This window comes from Zootoca vivipara, chromosome 11, assembly GCF_965207765.1.
Source record: "Zootoca vivipara chromosome 11, rZooViv2.hap1.1, whole genome shotgun sequence".
In the NCBI taxonomy this organism is placed as follows: Eukaryota; Metazoa; Chordata; class Lepidosauria; order Squamata; family Lacertidae; genus Zootoca; species Zootoca vivipara.
Window position 1 is genome coordinate 45,597,078 of NC_142594.1, and position 27,586 is coordinate 45,624,663.

At 41.2% G+C, this 27,586-nt stretch overlaps 1 protein-coding gene across 1 annotated transcript; it reads right to left on the reverse strand.

Moving 5' to 3' along the window:
- Window positions 1-1,435: 1,435 nt before the first annotated feature.
- On the reverse strand, window positions 1,436-27,586 carry DYNC2I1 (dynein 2 intermediate chain 1). The gene is made up of 25 exons (XM_035129779.3): window positions 27,429-27,586; window positions 25,981-26,034; window positions 24,847-25,273; window positions 23,941-23,993; window positions 23,246-23,566; window positions 22,137-22,204; window positions 20,464-20,524; window positions 18,191-18,262; window positions 17,977-18,051; window positions 16,821-17,058; window positions 16,482-16,584; window positions 15,108-15,237; window positions 13,368-13,479; window positions 13,099-13,184; window positions 12,587-12,716; window positions 11,724-11,896; window positions 10,861-11,023; window positions 10,017-10,130; window positions 8,798-8,859; window positions 7,888-7,939; window positions 7,296-7,356; window positions 6,567-6,666; window positions 5,665-5,796; window positions 2,532-2,755; window positions 1,436-1,951 (listed from the first exon to the last, which is right to left on the reverse strand). Exons 1-25 carry the CDS (start codon window positions 27,441-27,443, stop codon window positions 1,780-1,782), a joined length of 3,198 nt encoding a protein of 1,065 aa, XP_034985670.2. The 5' UTR covers window positions 27,444-27,586; the 3' UTR covers window positions 1,436-1,779.

Sequence of the window (27,586 nt, forward strand, 5' to 3'; positions counted from 1 at the left end):
TTTAAAGGTCAAAACCAGCACCTTAAATCTGATCTGTAGCGGTACCTATTTATCTACTTGCACTCTGATGTGCTTTCAAACTGCTAGGTTGGCAGGAGCAGGAACCGAGCAACGGGAGCTCACCCCGTCGCAGGGATTCGAACTGCCAACCTGATCGGCAAGCCCTAGGCTCAGTGGTTTAACCACTTTCCTTTAAAAAAACAAAACCTGGGAGAGGGTAATGTGCAGCTGTGACTGCAGGTTGTTTTTGTCATGAGAGGGTAATGGTCTCAGGATTTTATTTATTCTCTGCTGCAGTTTTCTTATGTGGCTACTCCTCTGGAAGTTACTATTCATGTACCTGGATTTTTATTCACCCCTATCCCCCCCAAGGCTTCTGAGCAAAATAAATGTGTTACACAGATAAAAAAATGAGGAATCAACAAACAGACAAAAAAACCACAACCATCCTATTATCAGCATACAGTAGAACCTCGGGGACTTCTATTTCACTGTATCTGAAGAAGTGTGCATGCACACGAAAGCTCATACCAAAATAAAAACTTAGTTGGTCTTTAAGGTGCTGCTGAGGGAATTTTTTTATTTTACTTCGACCCAGACCAACACGGCTACCTACCTGTAAGTAGAACCTCGGTTTATGAACACCTCGGTTTACGAATTTTCGGTTTATGAACGCCGCTGACCCATCTGGAACGGATTAATTCACTTTCCATTACTTTCAATGGGAAAGTTCGCTTCAGTTTATGAACGCTTCAGTTTATGAACAGACTTCCGGAACCAATTGTGTTCATAAACCGAGGTATTAAAATCCCTATAGCCTGAGTTCCATCTAAACCCAGCCCATCTATTTTACCCCTGTCCACTCTAAGCCAGTACAAACAGGGTCTAACAAAGCTGAAGTTTGGATGAATTGTCATTCCCCTCAAGTCTTCTTCATTTTGTTGGATGGCCATTTTGAACCATATTTCCCCCAGAGTGACCACTCAAGTTCTATTCACAACCACCTTTTACCAAGTAATGGACATTTTTGGGAATTCACAAAAGCAGCGTGCAGAAGCTGTGTATTCCATTATGGGTTTATCTCGTATAGTGAGTGATTTGGGGCTTTCACAGACTCTAATAAGGATGTCCAGATACATGCATAAGGAAAAACTGAGTTTGCAAGAGACAAAACTAGAGACAAGCAGGATTGCAAGAAGAGTCTCAATAGCCAGAGTTGTCCCTGATTCTATAATTTCCCACAGCCACACCAGATGCAAGGCACTTAATGCGTAACAGGTGTTTGAGGAAACCAAACACTATATTACCAGTAATTCCATGGGCTCTAACCCAACATTATTATATGTTTTGTATCAAATTAATGCTCTTTATTTCACATGAATAATAAATATAACTTTCTAAAAGCTTTCAATTTAAAAGCAGATACCCAAATCTCATAGAACTGCATGTTCATTGTTTTATTCTAAAATATCTATAAACAATTGCAATGCATAGCATATACGAAGTAAATACATTTTTGGAATTAAATATAAATACAATTTATATCATGAATATTTGTTCTGTTTTATGTTTGACAAAAATATTCTCTATCTCAGGTTCAAATACTGTGTCGATACTTTAAAAATATATAAACATTACTTACAAAGATGAATGAAAAAATATGAAATTATGTATTTTACTCAAGCGATGTCAAGCTAAAACCCAAATATTCACAAATACATCTAAAATCAAATGGTCATCATAGGTGTGTATTCACAGAAAGGCATGTGTTTCTTTTTTTTACAAGGCCTGCTGCAGAAGTAAGTTTAATTTCTCAGATTCCTCTGGCTGAGGTAGTGCCCACTTCTTCTTTACGTACTTTATGTCTATTGTTCCGGATTCTTTGGCCAGGGCAATCCCCAGGAGACCGCTGGGTTTTTCAGGCTCGCCCAGTACAGCCATAGTTATAACCCTGAGGGGAAAACAGTGCTTGTTTAACAAAGGGAGAAAGAGATGGAGAGAAAGGTGAAAAGTAAATCCCTCTCCATTAGCCTGGCTGGGATCAACTGTCATTTGGCTCCTCCTGCTTCCTGTCCAAAATGGCCTCCACAAGCTGCCATTCCATGTGGCTTCATCTTAGGGACACAGCAAGGACTCCCTCCCCACATCTGCATCGGCTTCTCCCCACTCCCACCTCCAAGAGCTGTCTCCACCCCCAACCACCCTGCTACTGCTGCTTCATCAGGAGAGGAGAGACTCAAAGCCACGGCCATTTAACTCCTCCGGCTGCATCAAAATCCCTCTGTTCTTCCTGGAAGCCCCATCAACTACCTTAAGCTTGGAAATTATTCACCAGAGGGAACAGAGAAGATTTCTGGGGTGGGGAGGATTTCCTTCCTGACCCCAAATTACCCGGACCATGATCGTAATCTTCACATGGGTTCAGGAAGCGTAAAGCTCATGAAGATCAGAGTTTATAGCACGTGAACAGCGGTCGCTTGTACCAAGTTTCCATGACTATCACTAAAACACTGTGCTATGTATGGACTTACTTATCGGACCAGATAGGCTGCTTGGCTACGGGAGCCAAGTCGTTTTCCAGCAGGTCCCAAATGTAAACGACAGACATGGCATCCAAAACAAAGAAGACGGCTGGTCTGGTCAGAGCCCACTGCAGGGAAATGATGGGCTGCCCGCTTGTGCTGTTGTTCCACTGCATAAGCGGAAGCTCAGAGGTCATTTGGTGCAATCTTATGCTGCCATCTGAACAGCCCACCTGAAAACATAAAGGCAAAAACCTTAGCGGTTTGCTGGCACAAGTAATCCTCTTACTGATTAAAACATACAACCAACTCTAAAGGGAGCCACACACAGTTTGCCACTCACCTGCAGCATGTAATAACTGCCCACAAATAACTGCACATGAGTGGCAAACTCCAAGCACACCTGGAATGCTCTCCCTCCTGTCTGCCTGCTGCTGCCTTATCGCTTGCATTGCCACAAGCATCCCTGGTAATAAAAGGTAAGGCTGACATTAGAAATTGTTCTATGCGGTGGTTCTTGTGGCAATATATATCACACAGTACCAAGCTGTGTGATTAACACTCCAGCACCCTTGTGCCTTAGTACCAAGGAAAGGGAGACTGAACTTTTTGTGCATGATCTCTGACTGAACGGGTTTCAGGCTAACTGGCCAGGTTGGTGAGTGTCATTCCCTGCACCCAAATCTTGCAGAAGCGATGCTGCGTTGTCCACTGTCAATATTCGCAAAAGTTAACTTGTGGGTGCAGGCCAAAACTTCTTTCCCCCACCAAGTAAGTTTTGGTAATTATGTATACAGGCAGCAACTGATTTACGTATGTCCAAGACACATGACTGGCGGCGACCCGGAAGTGGCTGGAAAAGGGGGCATGACGCACCAGAGTGCTCTTATGCGTGCTCCACCGTTGCGCGGAATGCAACCCCTGCACAAATCGGAGGTTGCCTGTATAGGTCATATACACACTGGCCCTGTTGAAGTTATTGTTCCAGGCTTTGTAAAGCACCCTGAGCTTCTTTTCCCAGTTTGTTAACTGACGTTAAGCCAGATTTCCCCAGTTTGGGACATAATGGGTGGCTCTGGCTTAATCCAAGCCAGGATCGTTTTACTGAAGCCAGCATGTGGTAAGAGGAAGGTGAGCGAGGAGCACTCGACCCCACTGCTCTTTCCCAGATTCAAAACAATACTAGAATGATAGTCTGAATCAGGCCAATATTGCTATAACATATAATCTGAACCCAGAAGCCCGCACAACCTTCTTCTGTGTGCCCAAAGGGGCTTGGGAGTCATAGCAGGCCCAGCCTGGCCCTTGGACCCCATGGACCAGAGCACGCCAGGCACTCCTGTCTTCTACTGCCTCCCGCAGTTTGGTCAGACTCATGTTGGTAGCTTCGAGAACACTGTCCAACCATCTCGTCCTCTGTCGTCCCCTTCTCCTTGTGCCCTCAATCTTTCCCAACATCAGGGTCTTTTCCAGGGAGCCTTCTCTTCTCATGAGGTGGCCAAAGTATTGGAGCCTCAGCTTCACAACCTGTCCTTCCAGTGAGCACTCAGGGCTGATTTCCTTCAGAATGGATAGGTTTGATCTTCTTGCAGTCCATGGGACTCTCAAGAGTCTCCTCCAGCACCATAATTCAAAAGCATCAATTCTTCGGCGATCAGCCTTCTTTATGGTCCAGCTCTCACTTCGATACACCACTACTGGGAAAACCATAGCTTTAACTATATGGACCTTTGTCGGCAAGGTGATGTCTCTGCTTTTTAAGATGCTGTCTAGGTTTGTCATTGCTTTTCTCCCAAGAAGCAGGCGTCTTTTAATTTCGTGACTGCTGTCACCATCTGTCGTGATCATGGAACCCAAGAAAGTAAAATCTCTCACTGCCTCCATTTCTTCCCCTTCTATTTGCCAGGAGGTGATGGGACCAGTGGCCAATATCTTAGTTTTTTTGATGTTGAGCTTCAAACCATATTTTGTGCTCTCCCTCATTAAAAGCTTCTTTAATTCCTCCTCACTTTCTGCCATCAAGATTGCGTCATTAGCATATCTGAGGTTGTTGATATTTCTTCCAGCAGTCTTAATTCCGGCTTGGGATTCATCCAGTCCAGCCTTTCGCATGATGAATTCTGCATATAAGTTAAATAAGCAGGGAGACAATATACAGCCTTGTCGTACTCCTTTCCCAATTTTGAACCAATCAGTTGTTCCATATCCAGTTCTAACTGTAGCTTCTTGTCCCACATAGAGATTTCTCGGGAGACAGATGAGGTGATCAGGCACTCCCATTTCTTTAAAAACTTGCCATTGTTTGCTGTAGTCGACACAGTCAAATGCTTTTGCGTAGTCAATGAAGCAGAAGTAGATGTTTTTCTGGAACTCTCTAGCTTTCTCCATAATCCAGCGCATGTTTGCATTTTGGTCTCTGTTCCTCTGCCCCTTCGGAATCCAGCTTCTGGGAGTTCTCGGTCCACACACTGCTTAAGCCTGCCTTGTAGAATTTTAAGCATAACCTTGCTAGCGTGTGAAATGAGCGCAATTGTGCAGTAGTTGGAGCATTCTTTGGCACTGCCCTTCTTTGGGATTGGGATGGCCCATACTGCACAGTATGGCCTGGCCCATACTGCACAGCAAACCTTTCTGGAAACTAAGGGGAGTCATAAAAGCAGTTTGCAACATGGCATAGGGGGCTTAATTTTCAAAGCGGAACATTTCACTGGGCACGTTCAATCAACACCTTGAGTAGACCTAAGTGCTTAGAGCCTGACCAACTGCAGAAATTCACTCTGTTCAGCTATTACAGTCACGCTGCATGTTCATGGCCCTTTCCACATGGTTAGGGTCTGGCTACAAGTTTATGTAAACAAAAGTAACTGTGTGTGTTCTTACACTTGACGTTCATCTGTTTGTAGTTGTATGAAGAATTACAAGACACTATTATTTTTGCCTCATCTCACAACAGATTGAAATCTGTGTCACACTGCCAGTGTTGCTAGAGCTGGGGGGTGAGCAATTTTGATGCTACTGTACTTGCACAACTCTTTACAGAAAGCAAAGACTGCTTCACTATAGGATACACCCATTTTCCCGTTTAGCTCTGTTAAGCAGCCCGGATAAGCTCCAGCCAAGAAATGAAAATGGGCATTCATACCAAAAAGATGGGCTTTCCAAAAGGAGAGAAGTCGATTGCATTGACTCTGGTTGATCTCGGCGCCCCCTGCTGTGGTTTGAACCACCTGGGAGGTATTCTTAGTTCATGCCTTGTACCATGGCTCACTATAGCCTGTGAATTAAAAAAAAGAGGAGGGGGATCTCTTATTTCTGCTACGTTAAAAGAAACAACCCAGCTAGGCTACTTCTTGCAAAAAACTGGAAAGGAAATTATATACCCACAAAAGAGGATTGGATATATGAATTAGCTGAATTTATAGAATGGGCGAAATTAACTGCAGCAATAAGATATCAAACAAGTCAGAAAGTAAGATCACGATGGATATGGTTTGAAGAATATATGAGTAAACACTGCTCTAAAGATAGCATGCTGATGCAGTATGTTTAGACTAGTTTGTAAAGTTGTTTTAGATAATATAATAGTTTAATAAAACTATTATAGTTTAATAAAAGAAGTAAGATACATGAATTGCAATGTAAACAAGAACAGTAAAGAATTAAAGATGATGAGCACTGGTGGAGGGAAGTCACAAGGGTATATTATCATCCACCTATTTTTTGTAATTTTCCTTTATCCCTATTTTTTGTGTTTTGCTTTGTTTTCTTTCCTTTCTCTTTGTCTGTAAGGTATGTAAATTATTGTTTCGAATGCATATTAAATAAATAAATTTAATACAAAAAAGAAACAACCCATGAAAAACACATTACAGAGAGCTGTTAGTGCTATTTAGAATTTAAAATGTAGCAATTTGTAATAAGAACCTGAAAGTGTATGCATTTGAAGATGTTGCCATTAAAATGTTAACAAATGCAGATGGATAATGGACAACATTCAGGAGAGAAAAGGAGGCAATAGTGAATTAAATACAGAATATTACTCACAATGTCTGTTCCGACAACAAAATGATTGGGATTCGAAGGCAGAAATTTAATATTCAGTGTCTGAGGTACCTTCATGAGCACAGAATCCCTTGAACAAAATCTGGGGAAATGTCAAATGGATAAATTGATATATTGTAGAAATGTTGCAGTGTAGATTGTTCTTATTCACTGTCTCATGTCCCTTTCTAAGACATTTCATTCCATTCTTCTCCCCAATTTCTGTCTCTCCCCCCCACAACAGGCAATCAGTATTGCGTGGATACAGAACATGTTTAGCCCTCAGTGAGCTGTATTTTTTGGAGCTTTTCTCAAAATGTTGTTTGTTCTGCTGTAAATCTTGGGGTTCCCCCAAGCATGCTGATACCTCACCCTCTTGTTTCTTAGTGTCCCCATTTTGGCTATAATCCTTTCGGCGCTTACCAGCTTAGTCCACTGTTAGAGGGAGCTGTATGTGAGGACCCCTCTCCCAAATGATTTTTCACTAACAGCGGCATAATGCTTGGCCTGCCCTCAGAGTGTGTTAGAAATAGCAACCACAGCTGCATTTGTATAAAGGCACATATGAAGCCTAAATGGCTTTTACATTTTGAGAGGACAATGCAAACCTCCAGCAACTGAGTGTTTTCAGAAGTACTGAGTAATTCAGATTGGAAAAACACAGATTATAACAACAGTAATATGCCTGGCTATATAGAACAATAACTTCCAAGAAATGTGCCATATCTTTACCTGCAATTCAGCTGAACTGTAGAACTATGGACCAGTTTTATTTTGCCCCCTGGAATTAAGCCTGTAAGTAAGAAAACTGAACTGTAATAAATAAATTAATAATAATAATAAATTAATAATGGTAGTAGCAGCAGCAGTAGCAGCAGTATAAAGCTCTGATTTGGTGTTTTATGGAGATTGCAGACCAACATGTATTCCAAGGTCCAAGATTTTTCCACAAATGAAAGTTGGTAGACAGAGGATACCATCTCAATGCCTAGATCAGGCATCCCCAAACTGCAGCCCTCCAGATGTTTTGGCCTACAACTCCCATGATCCCTAGCTAACAGGACCAGTGGTCAGGGATGATGGGAATTGTAGTCCAAAACATCTGGTGGGCCAAAGTTTGGGAATGCCTGGCCTAGAGTGACTCTAGGTATACAGATTCATTATTTTAAAGCTTCACGTAAGTATTGCATGCAACTCCGCTGTTGGCTGCTGGGCCAGAACAATCCCAAGCTTTTGTGATGACCAACAATGCTTTTCTCACAGTGTCTGACTTTGTCCTCCTTCCCTTCCATAAACAGCAGCATCACTGAGAAGTTTCACTTACCTAAATCACTTTGTGAGCCTGCCAGATCCCCCTTTTGAAGTTCAACTACTACCTAAAAAGTGGCCAAAAAAAAAGACAAAAGAGGAGGTATCACTGCAAACATTCTGAAACATATTTCAGCTTTCCATATCTTCTCACTAAGATTTTGCCTACCCTGCAGTTTACTAAATTTAAAACTGCACTACCTTAGTTCTTATTCCTTGACTTGCTGCTTATTCAAAACAAAGTTTGCTTTGCAGGTATTCTCCAAACAACAGCTAAGACCAGCTTCTCCTTTCCTAAAATTTGGTTGTGGGCTTGCTTGCCCAAATGGATCATTCTCTTAAAAATATTTTAAATCTCGCATGTAATGTGCAATTAGGCATTCCTACCACACAAAAATTCACAAATCATAGCATACCATATCATCCAAAGCTTAGTAGTGAAAGGTTATTGGCTATTCTTTATACTGCTGTGGAATGTGAATGAAACAGATCTTAAAAATAATACATGAATGCTCCAGAGGTGCAACAGAAGAGTGGTCTTCCTCAGAAATAAAATTTGCAACCACTTTACAAACAGGAGAGCATGACAGTGGTGGTAGCAGGGGAGAGCAATATGGAGTATTCTTGTGTAAACTGCATTGAAAATCTAGATCTAAAAGCAGAGTAATTCTTTTTTAAAAGGTTATTATTAGTTTTAATAGGAACCAAGCAAAAGATGCTCATGTTACTTACAAACAGAATTCACAACAGGATGCCCTAATTAGCAGGAAAGGGAAACTGCATTTTCCAAGCAATAACATCTTTATTTTCAATGTTTGTGTAAAGTCTATCTCAAAAACAGCGAAAGTGGCTGTTATACTGCACGGGGAAAAAACTATATTCCTGGGCAATAAGTGAGTAATAGCTACGGAAAAGTTCCAACTCACCCACAGACTGAGAGTCCCATTTTCATCCATAGAGGCAATCTGAAATGAAAGTCCTAACATTTCTGCAAGGAAAAATGATAACTCAGTAATTAAAGATTTGCAGGGGCTATGGGTGATCTTCCATATTTTGCCCACTTAAATTTGACCCCCATAAAATACTGGTAGGTGTTAACAGAGATATTGACATGCTAGAATTTTGTCCTCAATACAGAGGCAATAATGTTCACTTCTTTGTTTGTTAAATTAATATTGTACGCTGCCTTTCCACCCATCAAGGTTCCTCAAGCCAGCTGATAGATAGAAATAATTTAAAATATCACCATGCCATAAAACAAATACAGAATGAAAGAAACCGTGCAGTGAAACTCAGCAGCAGAATAATGACCAGCCAGGGCTTGTGTCTCTAATCCTTGGCTTGTTTCCTTACTGACCGTGCCTCTTAGTTTGCCAAGCAGCTGGGATGGTCAAATAAACTACAATTAAGCAAGGCTGTTGGGTTCATTCATAATGCCAAAAGGTAGTTAAGATAAGCCATAGTTCAAAAGCCAGCAATAAACTATGGCTTCACATCTGCCATGACCCATGAAATGAGGACCTTGCAATGTGTGGCAGACAACTGTGGAAAGGTTCATGTGGCTTCACTGTGCTTAGAAGTAAGAAAATGCAGTGCCATCTTCAGGGCTCTTCCCATCAGAGGACAACTCTGTTGCCATGCTCTGACTCAGAAGATGACTCTCCTGCAGCACCTCTGGCTCCCCAGCTCTACATAAGCCAAAGACTACAAAATAATGAGAGCCCTTTAGCAAACCAGCTCCTCCAAGTAGGTAGAGTCTATTACACCCCAGTTCTGGGCAGCCTATGTAAAGCTTCAGTTAGCTGTAGCTTTCTACAGAGACAACATCTCAGGTACCTGCCTTAGCAGGACTCCTTTGCATCCTGCATGCTGTTTGATGTAGACTACTGATTGGACACCACCTGCGAGCTTCTTGCTTCCATGGAATTAGTTAACAGTATGGTTTGATCCCAGAAAATAAACCATGGTTATTTGTCTGCTAGACTGAGTTAGGATGTTCAAACAAGCCATACTTTGGCTAAATCAACCATGGCTTGTGAACTACAGAAATGTTTATAGGCAAGGAATTCCAGAACAATGACAACTGCAGGCACATCCTGTATTTCCAAAGAATATCTGTCGATTTCTGGAGAGCAGTCTACGTACCTTCCTGAGATGAGAGGTAGGAAAGACCACAATTCTGCTCCTTGAAGACAGATGTTGAGACAGGTTCGACTGTCAGCACAGAACATGTGTGGTTTACTGAGGCAAATACTCCATCTATAGTTGAGAAATAAGCAAACAGTAAGTCCACCCATCCAAGCCCAGTTGTGTTTAATTCAGGACTGGGGTGACAAATTTCAAATAAGGTCTCTGTTCTCTTTAATACATGTTTATATTACTGCATATGATGTTTAAAACTTCACTAAGTGTTAACCCTATTATACTGAAAGCACCGTGCCCATTGCATTTCAAGCTGGGGTGTGTTTCCTCAGAAGATACAGGGAGCAGAATTAACTCTACATTCTCTAATATTAATCATAAGTTATCATACAAGCCACTTGTGTGGTAAGATGGCAAACATATTAAACTAAGAACAACATTTAGATTTACTATATTATTTATTTATACTCCGCCATTTCCCCTGATAGGATTTAGGGCAGCTTACATATAAAAATGAGAACCGCTGAAAACATAGAAAAAGCATTAATTAAAAAACAATTAAACTTTGTTGGAAGTATTGCTAATAGCCTCTGAAACATGCCAGGCTTGGTATACATTTTAAAAAAAAATATTGATACTTCTTCACTGATCTTTTCGTCAACTTTAATTACATGGGTTCATCCTTTGGCTATCTTTTTACACATCTTTTGCATGGAGTGGGGAAAAAATACCCCAAATGGAATTGGAACAACTTCATATTTGCGAACTGTGCTTGTTCATATATCATGGTGCTGGCCACTCAGGTTGCAACAGATGTGATGATATCATTCAAGGGATGTTGACCAACCGGTAGAAAACGTTGGAGATCGAAATGTCCAATCTGTTTCATTGACCTTCATGCAGTGGTGCAATCTTGAGTCCTCTCTGAGATCCCATACCAGCACTGAACCATCAATTGTTCCAGCAAACACTAAAGTAGCCTTACTAGGACTAAAGCAGCAGCATGTCACCTATATGGCAAGACAAAATATCCCGGAATTACTAATGAGGGAAATAGTTATACTGAATGTGTTTTAAACAGTATGTTGTTGCCGAGTTGAATTAAAACATTTTCTTTCTAATATTTGGTTTAAGGGAATTAATCAGAACTGAGCTAGTCGACCCACATGTGGTCACCCAGTTACAGAACCTTTATTGGCCGTAACTGAATCAAACTGAAACAACTTCAGTTGCAGTTGAATCTGGACTTGGGGGTATGTGGTGGTTTGGCTACCTGGTAGGGACACCAGGGTCAATCTCTCTATCAAGATTTGTCATATAGTGAGGCAGAATGTTCCGAAATGGACAACATACCATGGATATGAAATTCATGCAATTTTTAGATTAGTAGGCCCAAACTGGTTTGCAAATATTCAAATATTATTTGTGTGCACTAGAGGAAAAATCCTGTTCCACTTAATCTACAATACTCTGGAAATCTGGAGAGTGTTTTTCCTTGTTTCGTTCTCTTCCCTTCTCTTCTTTGATGAAAGTGGAAAGCAGGGAAGGTGGCAGTACTAGAAGCGAAAGGTAAGACAGAAGTATTGGGGGCAGTTGTGGCTGATGTGGGTCTGCGGGCATCAATTAGATTAGATCATATACAGAGATGTGCACTGCTTATGTTTTTTTGGAAGCTAGTGCATTAGACAGTGGCATATCGTTAAAGCATACCTGAGATTCACAAAACAATAATTTCTGAGGACTAGAAGGCTGCCAGACATTCCACACACAAATGATGTATTTGCTGTCCAGTGGCAAGTCATTTGACTTCTCAGGAAACCCATGAACAGAGAGCAGAGCTTGCCTCTGACCCTGTGAGATGTGCAAACAGGATACCCTTCGACCTGGGTGGGTGGGGGAGACACACAAAAAATCAGAGTTTACATTTTAAAACTCTATTATGGCTCAACTACACAGGAGACTTGTGATTGGATCTCCCAATGTTTCCCTTTTTAGTTAAAAGCAAGAAGGGTGGTGTCTGCTTTTGGTTTAAATAGAAGCACTTGAGAGGTATTGATTTGATTAAGTAATTAGGGTGTCTAATCATGGTTCTCCCTTATCCTATCTACTTTAGCCCTCAGTCTGCAAGACAAAAGCTGCTGCTATGTAAGACTTGTGCCTTGTGCGTATCTAGGCAAACTAAGAGGCATGCTTCTGTATTCAATTAAGTTGATTTTAACTTTGCAGAGCTTTGCAGAACCTTGCAGAGAGCTGCAGATGGATCAGAAGAATGTAAGGATTGTCTCGCTGTATCAGGCCAAGATCATCTACAATTCCATTCCCAACAACAGCCGGCTAGATAATGCTGGAAATTCACAAGCAGGGAACAAAACAAAGATGCCCTACTCCTGTTGCTTGTTCCCAGGATCTGGCGTACTGCCTCTGAACAAGGAGGTTCTTCTATAAACTGCTCAACATCATGACTTTGACTATGTATCAGTCACAGGCAAAAGATCTAGACACATCTGCAAAAGAAGAGGAGTCTCTGGTGCCCCACCACAAGATGAAGAGCAAAAAAAAAAAAAGCTTCTTACCGTTCAAGAAAGGAAGATTGGTGTTTAACTGGAAGCACCTGTCACTAATAGACAGACTGGATGGTCGTGATCTCAGATTTCGCCTGGGCTGCGTTGCTACTTGATCTTCCTCAAGCAGAACTTCAATTACCTTTTTTTAAAAAAATAGTATTTGTTAGAAATGTGTGTGGGGGGGAATCTATTACTCTTTCCTTCAGTGTTAATAACCTGCTAAGTAGTCTGCTGGCTCAAACTGCTTTTACCTCACTTCAATGACTTAGAAGAAAGTTTTGTGGGGTAGTTTCAAGACAAGCAGAAAAACTGAATTTGCGGAGCTGTTATAGAGGAGTTTGTTCCTCCTTGGGTACCCATTCCTACTTAAGGAAAACCATCCCATATAATGAAAACCAGGTGGGGGGGGGAACACAAATGATAATTCTGTCTCTTGTCTATGTAAGGAATATATTAAGCTCCAGACTATGGTTACTGCTAATTATTATTCTAACCATGAATATAAAAAGTAAAATACATACCTGACAAGCAGATCTCAGAAAACTTGCCAATCTCTGGGAATCAATCTTTGGGGTAAGGGAAGATACATCACTGCTGCTTTTTGGACCTGAAATGAGACCCAAGGAAAAACAATAATACATTAAACTTCCAAACTGCTTTTACATGTTGTGCTGCTAAAGCCAATAGGAAATGACCACTTGATAATAAGAGATACATAGTGAGGTTTCTCTAAGCATGTTCTTGAATTATATTACATTTTAACACCTCTACATATCTAAATAATAATCACCTCCAGACACAAGGGCAGTTTCTCCAGGATGTTGGGTCCATTTTTCTTGAGTCTCTATTTCATCAGTCTGAACATCCCTGTCTAGGTTATCTTCATTCCACTGTACATAGGCCTAAAGTAGAAATATGAAAATATCCCATTTACTCTGAACATCTGCAGCTGTGAGCCACTTGAAATACCCATCTGCTGTATCCCAAAATACTATGCACCTCATGGAAAAAATCAAGGTACAGTGGTACCTCTAATTTGTTCCAGAGGTCTGTTCTTATCCTGAAACTGTACTTTCGCTAATGGGGCCTCTTGCTGCCGCTGGCACACAATTTCCGTTCTCATCCTGGGGCAAAGTTCTCAACTCAGGGTAACTCTTCCAGGTTAGCAGAGTTTGTAACCTGAAGCGTTTGTAACTTGAGGTACCACTGTACTAAACTGCATTATCATCTAGTTCATAATGTAATGAAAATATGTTTCTTTTTTCCTTTGGATGTTTAATATAAAATCTTTGAACATGATTGCCTATATTACTGAGTTTAAAAAGTAGTTGTTTGGAATCAAGAAGAGACGGACACATTAATCTTCCTGAATCCCATGGAAACATGAACTATGCATTTGGTCCCCAAGGAATAAATTAAATGAACTGGAAGGTCTGTTTTGTTGACTTTGCAGTATATTCTCTGGGGGTACTAAATGGAAGCTGCTGACTAGCAAGGAACACTATTATTCTCAGTAATGGATAGCAGCATCCAAATATTCCTGGCCTAGAAGACTCAGTCAAGGCAACCAATGGGAGGGATGTGTCTGTGTGCATCAGACAAGTGAGTTTGGAATAGGTGGAGCTTGGACCTTCCTGGATGGGCCAGCGAAACTCCCTCATCCATGGGTTCATATGGTGGGATTTAAGCCAGCATAAGTCCCCAAAAATGGGTGTGATGGGACAAAGAGAAACTTGCACCTATTGCAAACCTCTTCCACCTCAGTCATGTGACCTGGCAACCCAATGGAACTTACACTGGCAAAAAGAGTGGTGCAAGTCAAACTCTTATTTTAAAGGCTTGTTTTCCATCTGCTAGGTTGGTTCAGCTGGCAGCAGCTTCACTCCTGAATGGAGTTTGGAATAGAGGATAAATTACACTGGCATAATTTATCCTAGTATAAATTATGCTGTCATCCTATACTTAGGATTGCTCTGTTATCCATTAACACCAAGAGCACAGTGAAGACATAAGGTCTCAGTAATGGCCCAGACTCGGCCCTCCAGCTGTTCTGGGACTACAGGCCCCATCATCCCTGACCACTGGTCCTGTTAGCTAGGGATGGTGGGAGTTGTAGTCTGATTTCATCTGGATGAGACCTACTAAGTATCTAACATTTTTTCTAGTTTGCCCTAGTGTGAAAATTCTTATGGCTGTAACTCTTGGCTTTAAACGTACTAGTGGCAAACGTAATAGATTTCTCTTGCATTAGAAACATATACGGTAACCCATTGCCAACTTCATTTTCGGAAAGTAATGAATGTTTTGGGGTATGGTCAGTACTGAAAATGTTGTATTTATTTAATCAAAACATTTATACCCATCCTTTAGCCAGGAAAGTTCCCAGAATGGCTTACAAATAAATAAAAATAGCATGGTTCCTGTCTGTAGGCTAAAAACACACCCGAAAAGGAAGAAGGGATGAGAGGGGACAGGAAATCAAGCCAACGAGAAATGAGAGCAGTCAGAATGAATATGCTGTGCGGTGTACCTGCTTGGTATTTATTTTCCCGAAGTTCCGGATATACATGTCATATTCATTTACTGGAGGCAAATCCAGCAAACAGAAGGTGACTGAAAAGTCCAGGTCAATAAGTCGGAGCAGTTCAACGCTACGTTTCCTTGAAAACACGTCACAAGAAAGCAAAATGGCTAGTAAGAACTAATCATAGTGACATGTACAGGTGGTCTAGAAATATTCTCACTCCTAAAGGGAAGAGCAAAGAGTTCAAAATCAAGGCACATAATTTGAAGGAATGGTTTTACGTCTGCAGTTCCAGTGCACTTTGAGGAGAATGAGATTAACGCAACTGAAGGCCTCCTGGGTAGGAGCTGTTTCATTTCTGTACAGGTACTTTACTGCATGTAGCATGCTGTTGACACTAAGGGCTCTTTCAGACATTACACAGAGAGCAACCTAGGTTTGTCACCAAATGTAAGATCAACAGGGACCTGCAGCAGATCACAGCTGCCTGACATGTATCTGCACAATCCATGTTTTTGCAAGCACATATTTATAGCATTCATATTCTATGCTTTTAGGTTTACACTTAAAATACCTTAGGTTTTAAATGTAACATGTACATTGACTCTAAGTATATGTTAAACAGTAATATTAGGTGACAGAGAATACTCCTGGTTTGGGTTTATTAAATTTATATCTCTTCCCACCAAAAAGGTCTCAAAACGATTTACAACCAAGAGAAACAAAACAAAGTTAAAAACCGATTCAACAATATGATTTTCCTGATTAAAAACTAAGATGAAGCTAGTTATCTATACATTTTTCCCCAGGAAGGAAACTCTGAGCAGACTATTTTGGAATGCGATCACCAGACTGCTAAACTAGAAAACTAATAAGGAGACATTCCCCCCCCCCAAAAAAATATATCCTGCACTAGCTCAACTTTGAAGCAGAACTGGCCTTAGGTCAAGAGTGGAAATCATCAAGGTTCCTTAACCAAGGGAAACATAGCTTTGTTGCTTACTGGGGATAGACAGAGCAGATTAGGGACAAAATAGTTTTCTGCCCAATATAAATTGGCATTGGCTAAGATTACTACATCACAGAGTCTGAGACCAGTCAAGAGAGACAGCCGGAAAGACCTTTCTGTCTTCTCTGGCACCTCCATAGATAAGCTGCTGTTCTAGAATCATGCAAATATGTACCGATTTCTATCCCTGTAGGACTGTGACACATTCAAACAATTTCGACCTAGTACACATGAATTGCTCACAAAAATACTTTATTGCACTTTGTTAGGCGTACAACGCTTGTAACATTTAAAGAAACAAACTATTGGAAGTTTACATGCAAGCCATCTTGCAAAAGTTACATGCAGTGATGTATTTTAATACCACCTACTTCTGCTCACTGGCAATCTTTCTGATACTTTGTCGCTGTTTGGCAGTTTGGAAATCAATGAACTTTCCAGAAACAGGACTTCGAGCAGGTGACTCTTGCCCTTCTGCAAGATAGTAAGTATATTCATGAAATCTTTAAAATGCAAGCAGATGACTCCAATATACATGGGTGAAGCCTGCAATGGTCAAAAGAACAACAAACTTGCCTACTTTACCTTTAGTTGCAATTAAAACCAGAGGAAATAACCTTACACTGTACAATGAGTACAACAAATATGTGTGCATCCACAATGGGTCACTCTTAGGACTGCAAACCGAAAGTAAGTGCCTAGTCACATACCTATTTTCAGTTCCTTTTCCCTTCCTTTTGGATTCTCTCTTTGTTTTGGGAGGAAGGTCTCAATCTTTTCATTTTCAGCATTAATTGCTTTTTGAATTGCTTCTATTTCTGCGTTCTTGGCTACTGGAATTTTTCTTACTTTTTCTTTTGTTTCTCTTTCTTCCTTTTCTTGATCTTGGCCATCTCCACCTTCATCTTCATCCTCATCATCTATGTCATCAAAATCATCTTCATAATCCTTCAATAAGAACAGTAGCAATTATACTTTTCTTAAAGCACAAATGAAAAGCCCATACCAATGGTATTGCTCAGCAATCTCCACTGCCAATTCTGCAACCCTAAAAGCTCTCAAGCTTCCTCTTGCCATTGCAGATTTTCTTTTAAAATGGTGGTCATTCATTATCCATTACTAAGAATGACATTTAATGAACAGTATAAGCGGAAGTAATTGAGCAATTTGTTTTAACGAAACAAGCTCCCTTGGGTGGAGTTCTGTACAAAAAACATGCAGTCCTCCTTGAGACATGAAGGAAATGAGCCTCTGGGTGTGGGTCATTGCTCAGTAGTAAAGGAAGTCCCAGTTTCTCTACTACTGCACTTGTAAGTTGTTTTTAACTATTTTTTATATTGTGTTTTAATTATTGTAACCCGCCCTGGAACAATAGTATGAAAGGCAGGTGATAAATAACAATAACACTGACTCAGTAAAAGGAAGCTTCCTTCCTTTCTATTTTTCTATGATATTAGCTGACAGTACAGTTGTACCTTGGAAGTCGAATGGAATCCGTTCCGGAAGTCTGTTCAACTTCCAAAACATTGGGAAACCAAAGCACGGCTTCCGATTGGCTGCAGGAAGCTCCTGCAGCCAACCGGAAGCCCCGTTGGATGTACGGCTTCCAAAAATAGTTCCCAAACAGGAACAGTCACTTCTGGGTTTGCGGCATTCGGGAGCCAAAACGTTTGAGAACTAAGCTGTTTGAAAACCAAGGTATGGCTGTAGTCCCCCCACCCCAAACACCTCCCCATTATATATTTAAAGAACTCTTAAGTAGCTGTGAAGTCATTGCAATTAAATCCCTATATTCCTACTGCTTGTGGATCAGCTACATTAATTTGATACCGCTAGCTTCTTCAAAATATACTCCTTTGCACTCACCTCAAAATCATCTTCATAGTTCACAGAATCATTATCATAATCTGCATCTGGATAAGGCATGTCCTTATTTGGTTTCTAGCAAGAAAATGCAAACCACGGAATTAAATCATAACTGTACAAATGAAAACATTAATGGAATTAATTTCACCAGTGAGATTTAACTGGCACTGCTGTGCTCCTTAAAAAAATGAATGTAATAATATGCAGCTCTTACATTGCCACTTTCTTCATTTGATAGCCTTTGCCGATGGGATCCCACCGCTGACAGGTTGTTACTTTTGTGGCGCTAACACATCAATAGATAAAACAACTCATAAGAGAAAAGCATTGGAATGTGGCAGAGAGTTCTAATAATACACCTTAGTTCTTACATCATGCTTTCAACTTCCAAGGCTGCCCTTCTGCACATGTTAATATCTCAGTCTTAGAAAAGCCTCACTGTACTTTGTGTGTATTTTATCTGTAGAACAACTCCCACCCCAAACCCTGACAACACCAAAATATTGATCTGAAAATATTGATGTTAGAACACCAGCTCAGAAGCAAGGCGGGTTTTACTTGCCATGGGAACATGAGAAAAAGGATTATACCTGCCCATTGGAAGTTCCAAAGCTTTGGGAAAAGGTCCTGTTCTGACTTACATGCTAATGTATTTAGGACTGGGGAATAAGGCTTGCTGATCAAAGATGAATACATTTATGAAGGGTATGAAATATTCTGATAAAGTGATTTCTACAGTACTTCACAAAATCTTACACTAGAATACATTTGTTCATAATCAAAGTATGACAAAACTCTTTACAGAGTGCTACCCTTTCATATTTTGGAAACTCTCCCTCCTACTGGGTTAGCCAGAGATAAACCCCCCACAACAGAGCAACTACTTGATATGCAGCTATGCCCTCGGAGATACTGCAAAGGAGATACCCAACTACAGGCATTAAAAATATACATTATCTCTTCTGTCTCCTGTTTTCAAGTGAAGGTTGTCTTATTTAGGACCAGCTGCGAAATTATTTTATTCCAGTTCATATTGGCTAACTGTTCTTGTGGGGTTTTCATCCCTTGTAGTTTGTGATGTTATAACTTGCTTATACCAGACACTAGAAACAGGCATGCTAAATATATTCCTTGATTATATTTATTTAGGACTTCGTTGAAACCAAAGTTTTCTCGCCATGCCCAATGTCAACAACATCAGACAAAGTTGGCAAACTTATGCCACAATCAAACTTTCAAGATGCAACAAGACACCTTTTTTTTGTATTTACTGTAACAAACATAATACAACAACCCTTCTGGAAGTTGCTCTACCAATACGTCTCTCCCATGATGAGCCTCTTGCTTTCTAATAATATGCTGTGGCCTGTATAATGCTGAGTAATCTATATGAAATGTGTGAAAGCCTGTAGTCTTTTTTTTTCTTTTAAACTTTATTTTTTATGTCTTCATTGGGTGTGCACTCTGGAACACTCAGCCCCTGACTAAAAGTCTAAAAAACTGCAGTCAGTCAGATACTACATTATGTTTAGATGTTTTTTTTCTACATCCATAAATAATCGTGAGCATTTTAAAACTCTTCAGGGAGAGAGACAGCATGAGAAGTTTCTAACGATACGTAGTGTATGGTACAATACAGGGTCAGCTTGATCCATGTAAATGTGTCTAAGGCTGCAATCTTATACATAGTTACTGTTGGAGGAAGTCCCACTGAATTTAATGGATCTTACTTCTGAGTTGACTTGCATAGGATCATGCCAAAAGGTTGCAATTTTATGCAAAAGCCCACTGAACTCAGTAGAACTCACTTATATGTAAGCAAGCGGAAGACCAAGCTCTAGAACTGGCTGCAAACTTTCAACAATATAGAACAGAAGTTTAGTATAAGCACAATTCAAATAAAGATAAACTCCTTCCAATCCCATTAGTTGAAAGTGAAGAAAAACAAGTATATACTTAATTCTCCTATCCAAATTGACACGATTTAAAAGGGTGTGGCTTTGCCTTATATTAGGAGTACTCTTGTAACTCTTCACTAAATTTTAGGTTCTTGTTCCTTTGGTTTATTACTAATTCCTACAATATTCTTGCACTAAAGGTAAAGGTAAAGGGACCCCTGACCATTAGGTCCAGTCGTGACCGACTCTGGGGTTGCGCGCTCATCTCACATTATTGGCCGAGGGAGCCGGCGTATAGCTTCCAGGTCATGTGGCCAGCATGACAAAGCTGCTTCTGGCAAACCAGAGCAGCACATGGAAACGCCGTTTACCTTCCCGCTGTAGCGGTTCTATTTATCTACCGGTACTTGCATTTTGACGTGCTTTCGAACTGCTAGGTTGGCAGGAGCTGGGACCAAGCAACGGGAGCTCACCCCATCACAGGGATTCGAACCGCCGACCTTCTGATCAGCAAGCCCTAGGCTCAGTGGTTTAACCACAGCGCCACCTGGGTTCTTGCATTAGAACACTCCAAATAAAAGCACCTTACTTCTCGTTTTGTAGCCTCTTTTTCACTCTTGACATGGCTCTTTACTTTTTCTTTTGTACCACTATAATGAGGGGGGGAAACAACAAACACAGAATTAAAAGGAGTGCCTACCAAGCAAACACTATTTCTGTGGAAAACAAGGTCTCAGAACTGCTTTACACCTGTTCAAATAAGCTATGCATTGGGGGGGGGGGGTAATGATAAGTGGCTTATGTTGAATCTTTTCCCACTTACACTGTAACATGTGACTTTCTCACATAGTGAGACCTGTGAACCTCTGTAAGAACAGGGCTGAACTACTTTTCATAACAATGCCCTGTTCCTTTGTAATGTCTCTCCAACACAGAAATTATTTACTTTTGATGAGAGGATATACTGAGGAACAATAGACGTGCTGTGGAGTTCACCATGTCCTTTCCAAAGTATCCATATATTTCTGATGGCAGAAATCAAACAAGATCCTTGCTCACAGAGGTTTGGCAGCTTTCTTATTTTGGATCAGCTCTCACTTACAGTAAGCAGAAAATGCAAATGGCATTTCATCAAGTCTTAAAGAATGGATTTCTAAAGCATAAATCTTCCCCACTCCAAATAACTAAGAGATATATCCCAATGCTACTGGCCAGGACCGTCATTTCATTGCAGAATTCGCATAAAGCAGTTTCTCACTATGTTAAACATAAAGACCTATCCAAGCTTAACAAAGAGGTGCCAGCAGCACTTGCACTTATCCCAAGAATAGAGCTAAGCAGTTCAAAAGAAAAGGAGGGGAAGCAGCAGCATGTAACCCTGTGGCGGGCTTTAATTTGTTTGAAACAGGGACCCTGGGGAATCAAAAAGATATCAAAAAGAAGTCAGATAGCTTTTTGTCAGGCTGGAAAACATATCCCACACAATCACAAAATGTCTAAGCACATAAATATATTACCAAGAAGCTGGTGCCTAGGAACTGAAAATATTTTCCTCAAATCTATAAAGCATCATCTAAAAAATATACGATATGATGCTTCCAAAATATGTATTTTAGGAGTTTTACAGTGCAATCCTACCGTATATATGTCAACTTCAAGGTAAGTGTGACTGAATTCACGGAGGCTTACACCCAGAAAAATGCATACAGGATTACTGCCTTAAATATATTTTTTCAGGCCCCTCTTTCCCTGGAAAATTAATCAAAAGGATTAATTTAATCAAATTAATCAAAAGGACACAAGCGGTCAAGACACCCATGTTGTACTAACTTGTGGAAAGAGATGGGTAAGCAGCCTGCCTTTGCACACACTTCGGAGGCAAAGAATGCCAGGCACAAATAAATAAAACCATAGAATCGTAGAGTTGGAAGAGACCCTGAGGGTCATCTCGTCCAACTCCCTGCGAAGCAGGAAACCTATACATACAGTGGACCCTCAGGTTACGTTACCTTCGGGTAATGTAACTTTGAGGTTGCGATCGCGGCAAACCCGGAAGTGTATACTTCTGGCTTTTGTCGTGTGTGCAGTCTATTGTGCCGCATGTGTGCGCAGAAGCGGGGCCTCATTTTGTGGACTTTTCGGGGTACATACGGACCCCCGGAACAAATTAAGTTCGTATCCGGAGGGTCTACTGTATTTATTCAGAAGAAAGCTCCACTGTGCCCAATGGGGATTACTCTTAAGTATTTAAACAGAGCACACCTTTCACGTGGATGGCCTGCTTCAGCTTCATGCCTTGAGCTCTTGCCTTGGCTTTTATGTTCACGGTGCTGAAAAATATATTGTTCGAAATACAATGATTCACAACATTCAACACGACCAAGTATCTCCTTATATGGATTAACAGGTGCACATGCTCTCTTATATCAATGGCTCTTAGTATCTACAGCTTCGTTTTTAAAGAAGACAAAACGAGCAATGATTAAGGCTATTGCTAGCGTTCACCAGATAGGCATCATATATTATGGAAACAATGCCTGTATTAGGGCTGTATTCACAGCATGCCTTAAAAAAGAAATAAAGTATATCATAAAATAACATGCCATGGAGGTATATCATTGACCTGGGTCCCCAAGGCATGGGCTCAAGATCAAAAACGAATTGCTTTGGCTGTCCTATGTTTGGAAAACATGGTCAGCAAACACAGTATACAGGCATGTGCCTATTATATAATATGACGAGCAACTGTTAGTCTACAAGGCTATGCACAATACCATTACTTAGTAAACATGGGAGGACTAGCCTGTAAATTAGTTCAGCTGCTGCTTTCTCTTGTGAGAAAGTATGCCTCAGATGTACAGAACTAGCTAAATTTGAGAAATTCCTGAAAAGCTGACTTATACTCAATATTGCAAATAATGCTTATGTGTACCATGAAAGAGGAGCACATAACATTTTGTGCAATGCGCTACTTTGTGCAATGGAGTTAGATTACTTCAGAAACTAGACCCTCATATCAAATTTATCTCATGTTTTGCAAGCAGCAAACTTCACACTGTTTGAGCATAAAATAGAATAATCCAATGTATGCTGCCATCCTAAACTCTTTGAGAGAAGGATGGCATACAAAAACAGTGAAAGCGTAACAAAACCAATCAATTCTTTTAGAGACTTTTGGCTTCAAACGAATAATTTTCCATTGCAGAAAAGCATAATATAATATTTTCATTTCAAGTCACAGTGTTTCTTGATATTTTCCCAGCATATCTTGTCCATTTCTGAAACAAATTAGATTTCCAAGGCAAATCTGACAATTTCTGATTTTATATTCGCCAGCACTGCTAGGAAGATAAAGCCAATTTAAAGCAAACCTTGTGGTCTTTCTTCTTCTTTTCGTTTTCTTCTCTGTGTTGTCTTTCACTGTTCTCCCTATGGTGTCTGTCTTCATTGTGAGACTGCTCCTTATGTTTCCTGGAGGTGTGCTCTTCTTCCCCATCCCTGACAGATGTCAAACTTCTTAATTTCAAAAACTTCTCTTTTCCTTCTACAGCTAAGAGCTCATGCTCTTTCTTCTCCCGGTGCCTTCTTCTTTCCTTATCTGGGTCCCGTTCCTTGTGTGACTTGTGCCTGTGTTCACGTTCTTCATCTTTGTGTGTTGAAACCTCACCCAAAGTATCCCTGCTCTCTTCATTCTGAAGAAGAAATAATTTAAAATTTATTTTAATGAACCAAAATGGAAATTTAACAAATTTTGTAGCTCAGAAATATACTGCTACTGCTACTACTACTACTACTACTACTAACAACAACAACAACAACAACAACAACAACAAGGCTGTACTGAGCATTCTTTTGAGAATATTTTTGGCACATTCCTGGAGAAGCAGGAAGAGCAAAAAGGGGGGTGAAAAATTCAAGGAGTTGAAGAAATTAAGGCATTTTTGAGGGAGACAGCATACAATATTTGCAGTTTGAGAGTTGCTGACTTTTATTTCTTTTTCTTTACACTTTCCCTCTTTTTCTTTTCTTTTTTTAAGAACAAGGCTTCTTCTTTACCTTCTCTTACCTTTCTCTCTGTGTGTTTTCTTTCTCTTTCTTCATCTTTTACTTTTGGGTGATCTAAAACATAATCACATCTATAAAATTAAGAAGTTTTATCTTCAGTACATTTCAGTCTCTTACTACGCTACATACAACACAAATACAATATGTGCTACATCACTGCAAGAAGCATTTCAGGGCTGCTACTTCAATTCCAAGCCTGTTTCAAGTAATGTGTGTAGTACAGTATATTTCCAATAGCAAACTAGGGGAATTACTGGAAATGTTAAACACATACACACAAGTATCATTTATCTTTTCCTCACAGACTAGCTCTTTTTCAAGGTTTCCCAATGTATCCTTGAGATACAATCAAATTTCTTTGGGCAAGGACACCCATCACCACTGCATGTGAGGCATGGGAAGAATATACCCTCCCTTATGAAGCAAAAGACAACCATTGCCTAGAGAAGGGTGTGGGTGTGTGGAATGGGGGGATCCTGCAGCCTAGTGTTCCTGAAGCACCACAGGCCTCACTATATGGGTTTATAAGCACAGGAGGGAGCAAAGAAATCTCCTTCACCTCCGAGAGGAATAGACAGAGTGACTCATAGGTGCACTGATTGGTTCCACCCAATTGAATTGGAAGGAAGGCCACTCCCATGGAAGCAAGCATCTCTGAAAAAGAAACTGAGCTTAAAAGAAAAAAGCCCAGATACCTATGCAGAGGAAACTCCCTAGTCTCTTAGGTCTGACATCTTGTTAAGACAGACTATCTTTACAAAGTAGGAGATGAAAAGAAAAAGGCATTGTGTTGAACTGCTTGCAATCCATGTTACTGCCATGCCTCCTGTGCAAGAGTTTTGAGGCCCATTTTCACCTTATTCTAAAGCATTATTTAAAAATACATTCAGTGAACAAACCATCCCACCTGCATGATCCTTGCTGTCTCTTCTTCTATAATGTTCTTTATCTCTTTCCCCAAAAGCCTCCTTAGCATTTTCCACCAGTGTTTGATCGGCGTCATCTTTCTTATGCTTCCTCTCTTTCTCTTTGCTGCTGTGTCTCTCACCACTTTTCCCAGTGTTATGTTTTTCTTCTTGGACATGTTTTAGCTTAACTTTCTCTCTCTCGTGTTCTCTGGGGTGATCTTTTTCTCTTCCTTTCTCTTTCCTTTCATTCTTATGTCTTACGTCACTCGATTTAGTAAGTCTCACTTTTTCTCCTGCTTTTTCTTTCAATTTCACTCTGACCTTCTCTTGATCCTTTGGCAAGTCATCAGCATCATTGCTGTCACCCTCTCGTGATTTCCTCTGCCGATGTTTCCCATCTTCAGACTGACTATTTGATCGAGACACCTCAAGAAGGAAACAAGAAACGCAATAGTAACATTATACACACACGTACAGTGGTACCTCTACTTACGAATTTAATGCGTTCCGAACGCACATCCGTAAGTCGAAAAAAATTGTAAGTCAAATCCCATAGGAATGCATTGGGAGAAAAAAATTGTAAGTCGAAGCAACCCTATCTAAAAATTCCTAAGTAGAAAAAATCCTATCTAAACAGCATCCAAGATGGCGGACGGAGCTCCATTCGTAAGTAGAGGTACCACTGTACACACACACACACCTTTTCAGGGGCAGCCTGTCCCATTTTATCAGCCTCCTGATTCCAACCCCGCAGTTGTGGCCTTCCCATTCCACTTCCACCACAACCAGAATGCTCCCTCTCTCGCCGAAACTCAGTGAGAGGAGGGCACTCCTCAAAGTCTTGGCCGCCCCAGAGGCAGGGAAGACAAGTGGCAACAGTGTGCACTGGAATATACTGTACTCCCTTCTCACCCAACTCAGCAAGCGGGGGTGGGGTGTGTGTTCCTCCAAGCCTTGGTGCTCACCTTCTTCATCCTAGGTGCAACACAGCACACATCCCTCTTACCAAAACTCGGGTATCCCACTGGCAGCACAAGCAGAGAGGCGGGCCTCTTGAGCTTCCACCACTTACTTCCCCTTAACTCTTTCGGGCGCCACCTCTGCTATTGCCACCAGGTACACATAAATCTTACCTTAAGATGCTTCTTTAGTTCATCTGATTTCCAAGTGTCATCTTTGGTTCTTCTCTAGACCAAAAAGAATGGGGGGGGGGAGGCATCTTAAACTGAGAGCTGTATTTAGAGCATAGGGCAGTATACAAATCTAAATAATAATAATAATAATAATAATGATAATAATACCGTAATAATACTATCTGGCCAATGCATTTGAACAAGCACTCAAACTATAATGCTATCAGTTGGAAATGATGGGAGATTATAAAGGGAGTTTGCTTGGACTGAAGAGACCAATAGAGAAATCTTCATAGTCATTTAAACCTATTAAACTAGATAATTTTCAACGAGATAGTAGCAGCTGGTGTGTTGGGTCCACAGAGTTACGGAGCCTCCCTTCCAACACCAGTGTTGTTACAGTTTACCTGGATGGGGCATGGGGCAGCAGCAAAATCAAGGCTGCATGGACACATGCCGGGAGTACTGGGCCAACTCTGCTGGTGCAACCATGCAGTTCCAACTTCATCACCTGCTCTGCCCCTCTGCAGCCCCATCCAGGTAAGCTGTAGCTGTGCCAACATTGGGAGGACGGCTCCATCGCACCACACTGGCTGCTAGTGCAGGAACTAAGCTCTTCTCCCCCTTCCTCACATTCTAGGGGCTCACTTTTTCACCCTCTATAGCAGATTAAATGGGCCGGGGGCCTGTTCCAGCACAAGTCCAGGTTTAAGGGAAGACAAGAGGTTCAGAAAGGTAGAAAAGCAGCTACAGCTCCCAGGTGTTTTGGGAGCCTGGTGGCTGCAGAACTACAGTCAAGGTATTTCACTTGACAGGTCAGTTGCCCAACACTGTTTAACCACCTTGCCGTGCTCAAATTCAGGACTGTGCACCTCTAGTCTGAAATGACAATGACCAGGACGGCATCCTCCAACCATGCGACCTATTAGAAGTCGAGTCCCATGAGCACAGCAAGGCTTACTTTCGAACAAACACCTATTTAGGGTGCACAATCCCTTGTAACCAAGTTCAACCAGCGCTCACTCCCAGGGAAGTATGAGCAAATCAGTACCAGATTTGCCTGGGGCTTCAAAGGCCATCTGGCCCAAGCCTTGCTCATACATATAACTTTAACCCACTGCTTCAAACCCTCTCCCTGTGGAGGATCCCCATCATCTCTGTGACAAGCTATCCAAGTATCTGAAACTCCATTCTGTGCGTGCCTAACTAAGCAGCAAGCCTAGCTGAAGTTCTCCAACGAAACTTGCAGCCCATTCCTAGGCCTGTTTGTGTTAACTCCTGCTGTGTTGCTCCCAGATACATTTGCAGCCTAAGAGTTTTATTTGCCCTTTCAAAGCTGCCCCCCGTTCCCACCTCCACCTCCAGCCTTTCACCGGGCGAGATTTACGCTACACCACCGACCCTCTCCTCCTCCTCCCCTCGAGCCCCCACACAGACGGGCAGCTCACCTTATCGCCCTCCATAACAGCACGCAACCGCCCCGAGATGCAGCATCCCCGGCGGCGCCCGCGGCTTCCCCTCGGGCTCTTGATAAACTTGCAGGCCGCAGCTTAGGTTAGGCTACCTAGGCAACTGCGTCCGAGTTCCGCCTAGCAACAGGGAGGTC